At 55.7% G+C, this 14,305-nt stretch overlaps 2 protein-coding genes across 8 annotated transcripts; one reads left to right on the top strand and one right to left on the bottom strand.

Moving 5' to 3' along the window:
• The first annotated feature begins 426 nt into the window (after positions 1–426).
• On the top strand, positions 427–7,633 carry LOC128765318 (elongation factor 1-alpha 1). 2 transcript variants are annotated; one of them, XM_053875978.1, is made up of 8 exons: positions 427–588; positions 3,822–4,007; positions 4,259–4,438; positions 4,520–4,816; positions 5,427–5,577; positions 5,655–5,911; positions 5,977–6,211; positions 7,022–7,633. In XM_053875978.1, exons 2-8 carry the CDS (start codon positions 3,864–3,866, stop codon positions 7,144–7,146), a joined length of 1,389 nt encoding a protein of 462 aa, XP_053731953.1. In that variant the 5' UTR covers positions 427–588; positions 3,822–3,863; the 3' UTR covers positions 7,147–7,633. The 2 variants fall into 2 exon arrangements, with proteins under 2 accessions (XP_053731953.1, XP_053731954.1); XM_053875979.1 differs by lacking the exon at positions 427–588 and having other exon boundaries at positions 1,683–4,007.
• Positions 6,807–14,193, bottom strand: ddx43 (DEAD (Asp-Glu-Ala-Asp) box polypeptide 43). 6 transcript variants are annotated; one of them, XM_053875973.1, is made up of 16 exons: positions 13,718–14,193; positions 13,586–13,641; positions 13,411–13,507; positions 12,267–12,374; positions 11,631–11,712; positions 10,472–10,631; positions 10,287–10,405; positions 10,108–10,218; positions 9,901–10,042; positions 9,739–9,839; positions 9,588–9,675; positions 9,196–9,323; positions 9,019–9,128; positions 8,822–8,960; positions 8,663–8,750; positions 6,807–8,113 (listed from the first exon to the last, which is right to left on the bottom strand). In XM_053875973.1, exons 1-16 carry the CDS (start codon positions 13,932–13,934, stop codon positions 7,955–7,957), a joined length of 1,905 nt encoding a protein of 634 aa, XP_053731948.1. In that variant the 5' UTR covers positions 13,935–14,193; the 3' UTR covers positions 6,807–7,954. The 6 variants fall into 6 exon arrangements, 5 of the variants coding, with proteins under 5 accessions (XP_053731948.1, XP_053731950.1, XP_053731949.1 ...); XM_053875975.1 differs by having other exon boundaries at positions 8,858–8,960; XM_053875974.1 differs by having other exon boundaries at positions 12,267–12,371.
• Between the last annotated feature and the right edge of the window lie 112 nt (positions 14,194–14,305).

Here is a 14,305-nt window from a genome sequence, read left to right as displayed (position 1 = left end):
CGGATGCTGCGGCACGAGTCGCTCTGAACCCAACTTTGGCGGGTCGTCTGGACTGTGTTGGGTCAGAACACCATCACGGTTCTGCGCTTGCTCCCTTGGTGCCGGTGACGTGTTGGGCAACAGTGAAGCAGAGCACGGCAAACACGCGGGTTCCTCTGCTGCACCTGAAGAAGAGCCACGCACACGCACGACCCCTCTGCTCACAGAAGCAGGAGCCGCGCGGCAGGGAATAGAGGGGCAAAGGTGTGAAACGTCTCGTGTGTCACCTGCAGCCATGTGCCTTTGTTTTCTGTTAGAATCTGTGTGATGAGGCGCCTTCAACAGAGAGAAACGAGCCTCACAGTCCCAACAGAACTCCAGTGTCTGGAGAGCAGGTCACGCGCTCGGACAAACGGTGTCCGCGGTTTCGGCGATATAACTGTATGTGACCGATCAGCGCTGATGCGACTGAACAGCCCGGCCGCGGCCGCGCGCTCTTACGCAACCGCCCCTCCTGTCCCGCGCGCCAGCACCGGATCCGCTCCGTCTCTCGTGTCTCCTGCGGCTGCTGCAGCCTCCGACCCGGAGCCGCTGGTCCTCAGGTCCCAGGTAGGTGCCGGGCTCGCGTTACCGCAGGTGTCCGCTGCTCGGCCGCCGCGAGTCTGCGCCTTCTCCTCCGCAGCGGGAGGCGTGTGTTGGGACGCGGCGGAGGAGGACGACGGAACATGGCGGAGGCTCGACGCTTTGGTCCGGTCCGCGCTGGTACCTGCTCCAACTCGGGCTGTGATCGTGACTGACTCGGCACCGTGAACGGGGCCGCAGTGCGGCAGCTGCCGTGACGCTCCCATCATGTTCCAGTGCGCATCTAAACATGTCCGACTACACCTGAGCCGCGCTGCAATGAAGCATGAAGCTCATGTTGCCCCCGGTCACGTGAGCCGGCGCCCGCCGCATTCACGCGTCAGTGACACGAGGTTTTATAATCGGCGGTTTCCATCCCGACGACAAGTGCGTCCTGAGCCCGAGCAGCGGACCGCGCTCTGAGAAATGGCTGCTGCGCTGGCGGACAAGATGGAGGCCGCGAGACGGCAGGACCTGGGTGGGGACCAGTGTGTGTGTGTGTGTGTGTGTGTGTGTCCTCAGAGACACCGGGGTGGGTGATGACACACCAGCCAGGGAGCTGAGTCGCCTCTGGTGCCTCCAGGAAACATGTTGACACCCTAAACGTCCTGCACCTCACTCAAGGAACGAGTCCCCCACAGTGAGTCAGCAGATCAGCTGAGCCGTGAGGACCCTTCTGCTCACAGACGCAGCTGAGCCGTGAGGAGCCCTCTGCTCACAGACACAGCTGTGAGGACCCTTCTGCTCACAGACACAGCTGAGCCGTGAGGACCCTTCTGCTCACAGACGCAGCTGAGCCGTGAGGACCCTTCTGCTCACAGACGCAGCTGAGCCGTGAGGACCCTTCTGCTCACAGACGCAGCTGAGCCGTGAGGACCCTTCTGCTCACAGACGCAGCTGAGCCGTGAGGACCCTTCTGCTCACAGACGCAGCTGAGGAGCCCTCTGCTCACAGACGCAGCTGAGCCGTGAGGACCCTTCTGCTCACAGACGCAGCTGAGTCATGAGGAGCCCTCTGCTCACAGACGCAGCTGAGCCACGAGGAGCCCTCTGCTCACAGACGCAGCTGAGTCATGAGGAGTCCTCTGCTCACTGACCCATCAGAACGGTCGGCCCATGACTTCATGAGCTCATGTTCCGCCCGACCCGCCTGGTATTCTGTTACCAGAAACAAGGGCTTGTCGTCTCAACCTAGCCACCAAACATGCAGGTGACAAACTTGAGGCCCGGGGGCCACATCTGGTCTGCCACCATTTTCTGAAGCTCATCAGAGTTCGATCGTTCACAGCTGATGTCACGCGCTTGTGTAGGTCGTGACCCGCGAAGTTAGATCCAACTTCAACAGACTCTTTTCAGCGAGCAGAGACGGAGCTGCAGAGGTCTGAACTGCAGCTCCACAAGGTTCACCTGACATTTCACCGCAAACCTCTGAAGGGCATCACGCTTTAATAGAGGGAAACACACCGTCAGTGTATCTCCCACGTGAGAGTGACGACCAAGAAAGTGGAGTGAGACCCTGACCCCCTTCACACACTTTCAGTCCGTCTCGGGGTGTAGTCTCCAGTCTCCATTGGTCCTGGTCTCCTTACGTCCTGGTCTCCATGGGACTAAGTCCACGTGTGGTGTCAGTCCTTTGTGTGGGAGGCTGTCGACAGACCATCCGGGCCTCTCCTCTGGCTTCTCTGTCTGGCCTCCTCCATACCCAGCTCCGCTCCTCAGAGGTTCCTCATCTTTCATAGTCCATCACTTGGAGGAAAGAAAGTACCTACTTTACCCCACAAACTCCGGATCAGATCAGGCGCTTTGGACCGGTCCAGTGGTTAAAGGGTCCTCACAGCAGGTGGTTCCTCCCTTCCATCACTCACTCTTCCACTCACACAAACGGAGGTGACCTCACCCAACATCACAGCGTCTGTTGGACTCCGTCCTTCTTTAGACACAACATTACACAGCAGTTTACTCTACAGCACAAGATAAGTTGATCCAAACTGAATGTGAGACCTCATCGAATACAAACACACAAAGATACGCACTCCAGTTGTGGAGTGAGATGATGGACGTGAAGGACTCAGATGATGCATGATGCAGACGGAGGTTCATCTAAAGAAAAATGCTTGGCAGTGAGAGAGCGAGAGCCCCCACACTCGAGAGAAAAACCCACGAGGATGAGGAGCGTGCCGGCGGCCATGTTTGTTGGCGTCCGCCCCGTATAGTGTTCTGCTTCCCTCCGTTCTACATTTAGGATTCAGGATCCTTCACGGCCGTATCGCGACCACTGACGGCAACATTTGTGGGCAAATGTGAGCGTTTGGTGTCACACTTCATCTCAACGAGGACATGCCACATTGCCATCTCCAGGAGGCACTGGCTGTTGGTCCTATGTTTTTTTTAGTGCTGTAAACTGTTCTTCAGCTCAACACTCTTTACTTCAAGGTCTTTTTTGGTGAGCACAAGACAGTTCACTCGGTGGAGTGAGGCCAGTCTTGGTCAGGGTGTGGCACCGAAGAGACGCCAACACTCCTAGAGCAGCGTCTGAGCAGGAGGCAGGACTCTCCGCTGACACGGCAGTCTTCATTCATGGAGGCTAATGTTAGCGTGAAGCCTCTCAGGTTCCACTCAAAGCCCTCACGACTCACCACACTCCTCTGGGATTCTGCTCTCCCACCTGGACGTCCTCATCTTCGTGGCCTTCATGCTTTACATCCACTTTTGAGCTCCTGCGCTGCTCCAGCTCTGGGGTGATCCCATTCATTCTTACTGATAGTTCGGCTTTCACACTTTAGTTTGTAAGGAGAAATCTAGATGTTTTCCCGAACATCATGAATAATGGTGACTCAAACCATCGTGATCATCATCTCACTGTGCAGCTGTAATGGCACCCAGGACCATTCACTGTTTAACCCCAAACTCCACCTGACAGTCCTCACTGCAGACCTGGCTCACTGGCTGCAGGGGGCGCTGCTGACTTGAATGAAGCTGAAAGTCGCATGACTCAGCAGCAGCAGCAGCTGAGGGCTCTTCCCTCCCGACAGTTCTTTTCACCTCCCACAGGAGGGACCCGGAGAACTGACCAGACCATGGAGGACGCTCCAGGTTTCACGCGGTTGCTCCCTGACACGGTTTCTCCTTCCAACCAACGTGAAGCCATCACGCCGTCCTACACTGAAAGACTCGTCCTGGTTGAGTCCACTCATCCTTCCATGTGGTTCCACCCTGTTTCAGACCGAAGTCGACCCTTGACCGTCGCTCGCATCCATCCTCGCCATGGGGAAGGAGAAACTCCACATCAACATCGTGGTGATCGGACACGTGGACTCGGGGAAGTCCACCACCACCGGTCACCTCATCTACAAGTGTGGGGGGATCGACAAGAGGACCATCGAGAAGTTCGAGAAGGAAGCAGCTGAGGTGAGGACTGTCCATCACGGATACAGACAAAAGGCCGTAACATTACGACCGCAGGGCTCATTGTGGTGGATACACATTTGACTCTTTTCATCATCAACACTGTAACAAAATGACTGGGCTTTTCCTGTAATGTGAGGACTCTTATTTTGAAGGGGAAGCCCTTGGATGACACATGCAAGCTGCTGCTCTGGGGGCGGGCGGGTGTAACGTGTTGACTGCAAGTGTGTGTCACTAAAGCCTGGCGTCTGCAGATGGGCAAGGGCTCCTTCAAGTACGCCTGGGTGCTGGACAAGCTGAAGGCAGAGCGGGAGCGCGGCATCACCATCGACATCTCGCTGTGGAAGTTTGAGACCAGCAAGTACTACGTGACCATCATCGACGCGCCGGGCCATCGGGACTTCATCAAGAACATGATCACGGGGACCTCCCAGGTCCGTGAGCTCCTCAGGCCGCCTGCTGGGAGGCGCGGCCCGGCGCGGCGCTGACCTGTCGCTGCTTGTGCCTCCTCTCAGGCCGACTGCGCGGTGCTGATCGTGGCGGCGGGAGTGGGCGAGTTCGAGGCCGGGATCTCCAAGAACGGTCAGACTCGTGAGCACGCCCTGCTGGCCTACACGCTGGGCGTGAAGCAGCTGATCGTGGGCATCAACAAGATGGACTCCACCGAGCCCAACTACAGCCAGAAGCGCTACGAGGAGATCGTGAAGGAAGTCAGCACCTACATCAAGAAGATCGGCTACAACCCCGACACCGTGCCCTTCGTGCCCATCTCAGGCTGGAACGGCGACAACATGCTGGAGCCCAGTCCCAACGTGAGTCCCCACGATGCACCACAGACACCACGCAGCCGTGTTGGACACCACAGTCTCACTTGACACCGTTTGATGATGGAACTCAGGAGTGGAGTTTGTCTCCAGCATCATGGTTTGTTGACGTCTCAATAGAACAGTGAAGTCTGCAGTGCAGAGATGAGCAACTCAATGTTTCAGGTCTCTGGTAGAAGCCGCTGGTGTCTGACAGGCTGCTCTGCCAGCTTTATTTAGGGCTTCAACGGAGCCGTCTGTCTGTCTGTCTGCTGTGTCTCATGTCTCTGAACAGTTGACTTGAACTATGGAGCAGTCTGGACACAGTTCCTAGATGCTACTGAAGAAACATTAGAAACCATTAGTTACGGACAGATGCGCTAAAATAAGGCACAGCGCAGGCCTGGAAACGGTCTGTGAAGTAAATATAGAAGAGGTCACTCACAGACGGAGGAATCACAAACAGACACACAAGAGGAAAAGGCTGAGTTTCCTGCTGTATTTTATTTTTTGTACCACTTCAAAGCTCATGCACTTGATTTACAGCCATGACTGATGGTGTGTTACGTCCATCACACGTTTGATGTTCAGCAATGAACCCACCGCCACTGTTGTGCAGATGTGCTGGTTCAAGGGTTGGAAGATCACCAGGAAGGACGGCAACGCCGCAGGAACCACCCTGCTGGAGGCTCTGGACGCCATCCAGCCGCCCACTCGCCCCACAGACAAGCCCCTCCGCCTCCCCCTGCAGGACGTCTACAAGATCGGAGGCCAGTCCAGCTGGTTGGTGACACCAGGCCGGCGACCTTCCATCCTCAAGGTGTGTGTGTGTGTGACTCCTCCTCAGGAATCGGGACGGTGCCGGTGGGCCGCGTGGAGACCGGCATCCTGAGGCCCGGCATGGTGGTGACCTTCGCGCCCGTCAATGTGACCACCGAGGTCAAGTCCGTGGAGATGCACCACGAGGCCCTGCAGGAGGCCTTCCCCGGGGACAACGTGGGCTTCAATGTCAAGAACGTTTCGGTCAAAGATATCCGCCGTGGAAACGTGGCAGGAGACAGCAAGAACGACCCGCCGCAGGAAGCCGCCGCCTTCACCGCGCAGGTGACCCACTCGGAGGAATGGGAGCACATGGATCTGCTTCATCTACTGGCTCTTTGTTCCTCCAGGTGATCATCCTCAACCACCCGGGCCAGATCAGCGCCGGCTATGCCCCGGTTCTGGACTGTCACACCGCGCACATCGCCTGCAAGTTCGCCGAGCTCAAGGAGAAGATCGACCGCCGCTCTGGCAAGAAGCTCGAGGACAACCCCAAAGCTCTCAAGTCTGGAGACGCCGCCATCGTGGACATGATCCCGGGCAAGCCCATGTGCGTCGAGAGTTTCTCCGAGTACCCGCCGCTCGGTAGGTCCACTTTCACGTGTTTCAACCAAAGAGCAGCCGGTGCCGACCGCAGACATGCACACGAGTCTGAGCCCAACTCGCCCAGTCTCTGATTCATATCTGCTGTTGCACTGTCAGCGTGTCATGAGTCAGAGTCTGAGGTGACGCGTGTAAAGTGAGCGACAGTGTTGTCCCAGGGGTCTGAGGGTAGGACACATACCAAATGCGTCCTCAGTGCCGCCGGGTGTTGACGTCATATACATTTGTTTTAATGTTTCAATGAACCGGTGGAAATTCAAACAAAAGATTCCAAGGCCATTTCTACCACGTGTAGCATTTATTTCCACAAAACACAACGTTTGCCAAGTTTAGGTCCGTTCTTCTCCTCAGTCTGCGTCGTGATTGGCTGACACGTGCGGAGCTTACTAAAAACACCTTCAGATGTAGATCATTACCTGCTGTGGAGTCTATTGTGACTTTGGTGCGATATCAAAAAAAACAAAGCTCCGCACGTGTCAGCCAATCACGACGCGTTGTTGCGCAGACTGAGGAGAAGAACGGACCTAAACTTGGCAAACATGGTGTTTTGTGGAAATAAATGCTACACGTGGTAGAAATGGCCTTGGAATCCTTTGTTTCAATCTCCTCTGGCTCACTGAAACAGTAAAATAAAAAAGAGATGGTATGTGCCGGATGTGACGTCATCACTGCGCGGCAGGTCGGACACATTTGGTAGCTACAGTGGCAGACGGGTCCGGCTCACAGCCGAGGAGGGGCCAGCGGTCCTGGGGCGCTTCAGAACGTGACACGTGTCGTGCTGTTGTCGTGCAGGTCGCTTCGCGGTGCGCGACATGCGGCAGACGGTGGCGGTGGGCGTGATCAAGGGCGTGGAGAAGAAGGTGTCCAGCAGCGGGAAAGTCACCAAGTCGGCTCAGAAGGCCCAGAGGAACAAATGAATGTTGTGCTCCTCTGCCGACCCCAGGGTCTCCCAGGGCAGGACCTCAGTCATCCCACTCCATCCCACCGTCGGCTGCTTCAACTTGATCATCAAAGACTGGTTAATCATCAGGATGCATCGCAAGAGCATCCGAAGGAAAGACACTCCCCGGTCCCCCCCCAGCAGCTGATCCTCCAGCGTCTGCGCTCCTTAGTATCGTGGTGGCCACAGTAGAGCTCAGTGATCCGTCTCGTCCTGCTTCTCGTGTTCGTGTCTGCCGTGTTGGACGCTGGTGACGTCTCTTCTCCAGGTAGTTCACCGTAGCGCTTCCTCCGCTTTAACCAGTCCTTTCAAGTGACCAACTGTCTTTCCAAATCAAACCTCCCGCGCGGGATTCTTCAAGCACTTTGATTGGCTGAATGCTAACTTTGCACACATTCGCTGCAGCACCTTATTGTATCAAGGCACTTGCCCGCGGGCCACAATAAACACGTGTCAGTCCACGCCTCCCCGCTGCTTCCTTCTTCCACGCTCGCCTGGAACCCACCAGAGAAGCCGCCGCGCCAAGAGGGCGAGGGGGGGGCGGCGCGGGTGAAGAGCCGCCATCCCTCCACTGGACTGGAGCGCAAGGAAAAGCCGCCCGTCTCTTTTAAAGAAAATTTACTCAACGGTTCCCAGTATGGAAATGTTGACAAGAGAAAACGTTCCAGTTTAGAGACGCAAACAATAACAAGAAACAGAAAAGTTGACAGAAGATAATGTGCTCAAACAAACAACCTTGAATGGAGCGGCTTGGGGCGACCAGCGAGGTCGCAGGGCAGTTGGTGTCAGAAGAAGCCCCAGTCTTTGCTGCCCCCCCGCCTTCCATCCCCCCTCCTACCTCCTCGTCCTCCCCCGCCTCCTCTCGCTCGCGGGTTCTCTAGCGCCCTCTCTCTCCTGTGCTTGTCGTAGCGCTCCGCCATCAGGACCAGCTCCTCAGGAACCTCCTGCAACACAACGCTCAGGTCCATCATGCCTCCAAAAACACTTAGACAAATAATACAGTCAGTCAGAACCTCTCGTACAAACTACAGCACAGCTCCTTGATATTTCAGTGAAACAGAAGCCTTTTTCCCCGTCGGTGAGCCGTCGCCTGACCGTACAGTCGGACATGTGGGTTCAGGTGAAACTCGTTGGCTGCTCTGCTAACCCACTTGCCCAAAGTGTGGACTGTGGTTCAGAGACACGTCTGTCCGCACTACTCCCAACACAACACGACTTTAGCATTTACCGGCTTCAGCAAGCGTCAGAGAATGAATGAAGCACGGTGTGAACACAAGGGGGCGCTCATCCAGGCTGCAGGGGGTCCAGACAAGCTTGTATTGCTTATTAGATTAGAGACTCATTCTGGCAAGTCACAGCTGCAGGACCGTGTTCACGGACCTGGCTGGCTGACTTTGTTTGGTTGTTGGATCCCATTATGTTCTGTGGGGTCTGAATACCTGACATCTCCATCATGGACGGTGACACAAGCCTCCATTTCGAGGGCGACTCACCTGCCCTGCCCTCTCCAGGATGGAAATCAGCTCGGCAGCCATCCTCCAGTTGTCTCTGGTGACCAAGGTGATGGAGGCACCCGAACGCCTGGAGACACAGACGGAGGTGAAGCAACAAAGAAAGCCTCGGCGAGCATCGACCTGTGAGAGGCGTCGGACCCTGCTCGTCCCGTGCGGCCCACTCGGTGCACGTACTCCTCGATGTTCCGGGGAAAGTCAAAGTTGAAGACGTGGGTGATGTCGTGCACATCCAGACCTCGAGACGCCAAGTCTGTGGCCACCAGGATCCGCACTCGACCTGGAGGAGACAGGGTCATGTCCTGTCACGGCTTCACGGGCTCCACTCTCCTGCACACCTTCTTTGAAGTCCTCAAGAGCTTCTTCCCGGTCGTACTGCTCTCGGTCCCCGTGGAGGCTCTGCACAGCCAGACCCTGCAGACACAAGTCGCTCGACAGGTCGTCCGCTCTGCACTTGGAGGAGTCACGAGTCAGTCAAGCCCCGAGAACAGACCACCCGCCGCCGCCGCACTCACACCAGCTTCTTCCCCACAAAGATGAGGACTTTGTCCAGAGGCTCCATGTTCCTGATGAAGTCCAGCACGTAGGCCTTCTTCTCCTCCTCGTGCACGATCAGCACCATCTGCTCCACCGTGTTCACCGCCTGGCAACAGTTTGGGTGCAGGTGAGTGTCACATCGACACATTCTCGTTCAGTCGCGTCGCAGGGTCGAACCACAGACGCCAGATGAGCTGAGAACTGGACCTTGAACACCAGGTGGGTGTACTGGCGTCGTCCACTATAGCATCATATAAACACTTTTACAGCAACTGTGGTGAAACCTTGCCGAAGGACCACTGTTGACTTCCCATGATGGAGATGTGGTCTTCGCCGAGTGTCTGTGGAAAAACGCTTCGCCGCCACTTACAGCCAAGTCCAGGGAGCCCACGTAGACCATCATGGGATCGTTGAGGTAGGACTTGGCCAGTCGTCTCACTCCGTGGGGCCAGGTGGCGCTAGAGCAGCGACAGAAGACATGAGGCGGCCGTGCGTGAGCCGGGCCCAGGACCCACGCGTACCTGGTCATCACCGTCTGTCTGTCGGGGCGAACGTCCAGCAGGATCTTCATGATCTGGGGTTCGAAGCCCATGTCCAGCATGCGGTCGGCCTCGTCCAGCACCTGCGGGCGGCGGGAGCGTGGTGACGGCAGGCTTCAGAGAGCGACGGCGGTGAGGACTCACCAGGTAGGTGACGGAGCGGAGGTTGATGAGCTCGTTCATCTGCAGGTCGTGGAGTCTGCCCGGGGTCGCGATCACGATGTCCACGCCGCTGCGGACCAGAGAGATCTGGCCCCTGCGGTCGGCGCCGCCGTAAACACAGACACTGGTGGAGGAGGAGCTGTGGTTAGAAGGCTGCTCCCACAGACGCAGGCCGAGCAGCCGGACCACCTTTTGTAGCCCTTGTAGCTGTACTTGTTGCACTCTGCCTCGATCTGCAGCGCCAGCTCTCGGGTCGGGGTCAGCACCAGCATGCCCGGACCCCCCCGCTCCGCTCGGGACCTGCGTGAGGACAGACGCGGACGGTCGGCCTGGTACTGACCCAGCAGCTCCGGCGGCTCCCTACTCACACAGGCTGTCCGTCCATGTGGATGAAGCCGGGCAGCAGGTAGGCCAGAGTCTTCCCGGTGCCGGTCTGAGCGATGGCGATCAGGTCCTCGCCGATGAGCAGGACCGGCCAGGCCTGCGACTGAACCCAGAGCCAGCTCAGCATCAACGCTCCCCGCGGTCAGACCCCAGGATCTCGGGCTCTCACCTGGATGGGCGTCGGCCTGGCGAAGCCCACGCGCTCGATGTTGTCCATGATCTCGGGGTAGAGCTCGAAGGCTTCCAGGAACGTGCGACAGGGATTTGGAAAGGGTCTCTTCTCCCCCGCCTCCTTCAGGTCCTCAACATATATGTTGTTGTTCTCCTTCCTGGAAAGGACCAAGTCAGACAGTGGCCTCACGAGCGTCAGCAGCACCACAAACACAAGCCACTTCCTCCTTCCACGGAGGAGCAGGAATCTAGACGGACGGCTGTTCCTCTTCTGGCAGGAGGCTACGGTGCATCCAGACCAGAACCTCCGTCACAGGAGCAGCTTCTTCCCCTCCTCCGTCAGACTGTTGAATTTGTGAACAACCTTTGTCATTTATTTTACTGTTATTATTATTAATATTATTTTAATTTTTTTGTCAGCACTTTATTCCAAAACACTTTCCTAGTTGGTGGGCTCCCCACTGACCATGGCAATAAATTAAATTCTGATTCAGTCGACTGAGACAGGACGACTGCAGCACCAAGAGGGCGAGACATCAGCACCAGCCTGGGGAGCGTTATGGCCCCCGGCTTCACCAGGTGCTGCGAGGAGGGGGCCAATACCTCATCTGTCTCTCCGCACACAGAAACCTTTGGACCCATCAACTCTGCTCATCTTTCTTCACATGTGCTGCCCTCATGACGTCATGCAGAGCTTAACTGCGTGTAGTTTAGGTGATTTTCACACGTCTCACTGAGAGTCTTTACTTTGTTTTCAACGGGTTTTCTCAGTATGAATTCGACCAGCGAGTCTCTGGGACAGCAACGGGTCGTTTTCACCTTCGATTCTGATGCGACTGCCCTGCGATCTGTCACGTGCCTGTGAGATATGCTGAGTGCAATGTGTTAGACCGGACAGCAGGTGGCAGCAGGAGCGACCAGGAGCTCCATCAACGCAGCGATGACTCGGAGAGAGACAATCTTCAAGGCGTCAAATCCATATTCTGTGACCCGTGAAGTTGAATTATTTCAGAGGATTAAATGTCCACAATCCCTTCACTTGTTGCTCGCTCGCTCGCGCGCACGCACGCGCACGACCACGAGTTCTGCCGGAAGTGCAGCCGACCTCCGACCAACCGACAGGCCTCACACTGACGTCAGACCTCACACCGTCTCACCTCCACATAGACACTTCCTCCGGCGTGAGCAGAGACACAGACTTGGCTTGGATGTAGAAGTTCTTCTTCAGGGGCGGAAGGTCTGAAAACACAGGTGTCTAGGACAATGAGAGGCACCAGACATTCGGTCAGACACATGCCCACTCCTTATGAAGCCAGTGCTTCAGACTCGCGTCAGGGCTCCAGATGCTGCAGCCCGTTCCTCACGCAGCACAGGCTGCAGGAGCTTCAGACGACTCACCCGCAAGCCTCGTCTTCTGTGGGTGCCAAACACTTTCAACGCACAGCAGCTTCATCTCCATAGGTCCATTTTTAACAGTAGGTTCCGTTCGCTTCTTGAAGGCAGGAGGATTTTTCTTGGTATTGTAATGATTCATTTTTAAAGCAAGGCTGAAATCACGTCAACACACGAAGCTTCAAGAGGTTCATCTCCCTAAACCAACCACGTACAGCAGAGGAAAACCTGGCGTGTGCCGCTGCAGCTCAGAACAACAAACCACAGTCACGTCCTGCTCACAGCTGAGGCCACAGTCATACAGCGCATCAGTCTGGACACATCTGACTTGACTATCAAGACACGAACTGTTGCACTGGGAGGACGGACCCCCATCACGAGTACTGACGAAGTTCTCTCACCTTTCCACTTGAGTTTCTCATAGGTTTCCTTGTTTTGCCGGATGTCGTTCCAGTCGATCTGACGACGCTCCACCTCCACCTCCACCTTCCTGTGGTCCTGTCCTGCTGCTGAACAGGTTCTTTTCAGCAATCGATTTACACAAATGGCCATTTCCTGCTACACACAGCTGCGAAAGGCTTCTACAGACACGATCACAGAGCAGCCACAGTCATGAAGGAAAGACAAGACAAGAGGAGGCAACAACAAACATGGCCAGAACAGACACTTGTGTTGGCGAAGTGTGTGTGTGTCGACTTGAACCACTGCATTTGAGCACCTTCCTGTCAGTGAAACGCCTGTAACTTCATTGGTCCGATGATGCTAACATTATATAGGAGGCCAGATGTTTAGCGTCTCCAAGCCTGTCAGAAGTGACGTCAGCCATCCTCGCGCACTCTTGAGCCACAGAAGAATCAACACAAGATCACGCAAAAAAGTATGACGATAGTGCAGAAAAAATATAGACGCAAGTATCGATGCGTTGTTTGAGTGTATTGGTATGTTCTTACACGCCTACTTTGCTCTACATGCACGGCTGCACCTGCAGCTTCTGCAGCAGTGACGTGATGATCCGCTCTGCACTGTGTGAAATGGAGTCTGGCAACTGTGACTACCAAACTGTAGAGTGTGAAGAGTTGTGTGAAGACTTCAACCTCCTGGTTTGTTTTGTCATGAGACAGCCAAGGACTCATTTCTCAGTTTGGGTTAATATAAAGGAACTGACTTTGTTGTTTGCATGAAACTGAAATGATGTTAAAATCGTACTTTGAAATATCTGCAGGACTTTGCAGATGTTTGTGACGTTTATTGTATGAAATCAACACGTACAAGGGAAACCATTCTCTTCTGGTTGTGTCGTGTCCAGATGTTGACTCCAATACGATACGTGTCGAGTCGTATCCGAGTCAGGCGACTGACTAGGGTTAAGGGTACGACACACCGCAGGCCGCCTGTTAGAGCTCGGCTTGCTTGGTGATAGAAACACGTTTCCCATGAATCCAATATTGGTGAGCGGTGATGATACAGAGCTGTACCGAACCGCAGCTCCGCACCGACCCCAAGTGTGTGCGGACCGCTACAGCCGTGAAGAAGGGGATGCCTTACCCTCAGAGATGAGCTGCTGGATCATCTGCTTGGCTCGGAGCTGAGAGGACGCGCGGCCGCTCAGGACCACCTCGGAGCCGGAGCAGCACTTGGTGATCTGGGGAGAAGGCAGGTTCAACTTCACTTTCCACCGCTGATTTCCTGTCCGTGTTCGCGCATGGCGTCTGGGCTCCACCTTGATTCTGGCGCCAGAGCTCTCCTCCAGCTCGCGGACCTTGGCTCCTCCGCGACCTGTTCCCGGGGATCAAACGGACTGGACTTGAAACAGGGCGGGCGTGTGGCTCGTCACGCGAGCTGGCGTACGAACCTATGATTCGACCAACCACGTCGTCTTCCACGGTGAAGGCCAGCGGGTTCCCGCCCGAGCTCGGCGCTCCGCTCTCTCCGAACCGAGCTCTGCGGGCCACGTCGTCACCGTGGTTCACTCGGTGTTTGGTCGAGGTGAAAAACGCCGGCGGCTCTTGGCGGCCAGGCTTGTAAATGGCAACTCCGTCTCCGTCGTACTCGTCCTCCCAGTCCGACATTCTGAGCGAGGCTCGCGCACCTGCGGCTGCTGCGCCGGAGCTAGTTCCGTTAGCATCCGGCGCTAATCGGTGCGTTCAATTCCTTGTGTCCAGCTCGGACTTTTGAAGTGTCTCAAGTCTGAGGAGTCGGTCCCAACACGTAATAGGATAAACGGCAACGCGCCAGTCTGCCTGGTCATGCCAAACTTTACATTGATTATGTATGTGATTATGTCTTTTAAACAAAGTCAACACGAACGTGGTGTTCTCCACCTGAAGAACAGGCGCTGCTTCTGCGCATGCTCAATAGCCCAGTCGTAGCGGGACGTTTGGAAGCCGCCAACACGTTAGTGATGAGGCAGAATTTAAATTAAAAAACAAACGAGAAAGGA

The sequence above is a fragment of the Synchiropus splendidus genome, chromosome 9, assembly GCF_027744825.2.
Source record: "Synchiropus splendidus isolate RoL2022-P1 chromosome 9, RoL_Sspl_1.0, whole genome shotgun sequence".
Taxonomy (NCBI): domain Eukaryota; kingdom Metazoa; phylum Chordata; class Actinopteri; order Syngnathiformes; family Callionymidae; genus Synchiropus; species Synchiropus splendidus.
This window is presented reverse-complemented; position numbering and strand designations above follow the sequence as displayed.

Coding starts and splice junctions, on each gene's coding strand:
- ddx43 (XM_053875973.1), bottom strand. CDS start 13,934: ATGTCGGACTGGGAGGACGAGTACGACGGAGACGGAGTTGCCATTTAC. Junction 13,508..13,585: donor GCTCTGGCGCCAGAATCAAG/GTGGAGCCCAGA, acceptor CCTTCTCCCCAG/ATCACCAAGTGCTGCTCCGG. Junction 9,129..9,195: donor TTTGTGGGGAAGAAGCTGGT/GTGAGTGCGGCG, acceptor CTCCAAGTGCAG/AGCGGACGACCTGTCGAGCG.
- LOC128765318 (XM_053875978.1), top strand. CDS start 3,864: ATGGGGAAGGAGAAACTCCACATCAACATCGTGGTGATCGGACACGTG. Junction 4,817..5,426: donor TGCTGGAGCCCAGTCCCAAC/GTGAGTCCCCAC, acceptor ACTGTTGTGCAG/ATGTGCTGGTTCAAGGGTTG. Junction 5,912..5,976: donor CCGCCGCCTTCACCGCGCAG/GTGACCCACTCG, acceptor TTGTTCCTCCAG/GTGATCATCCTCAACCACCC.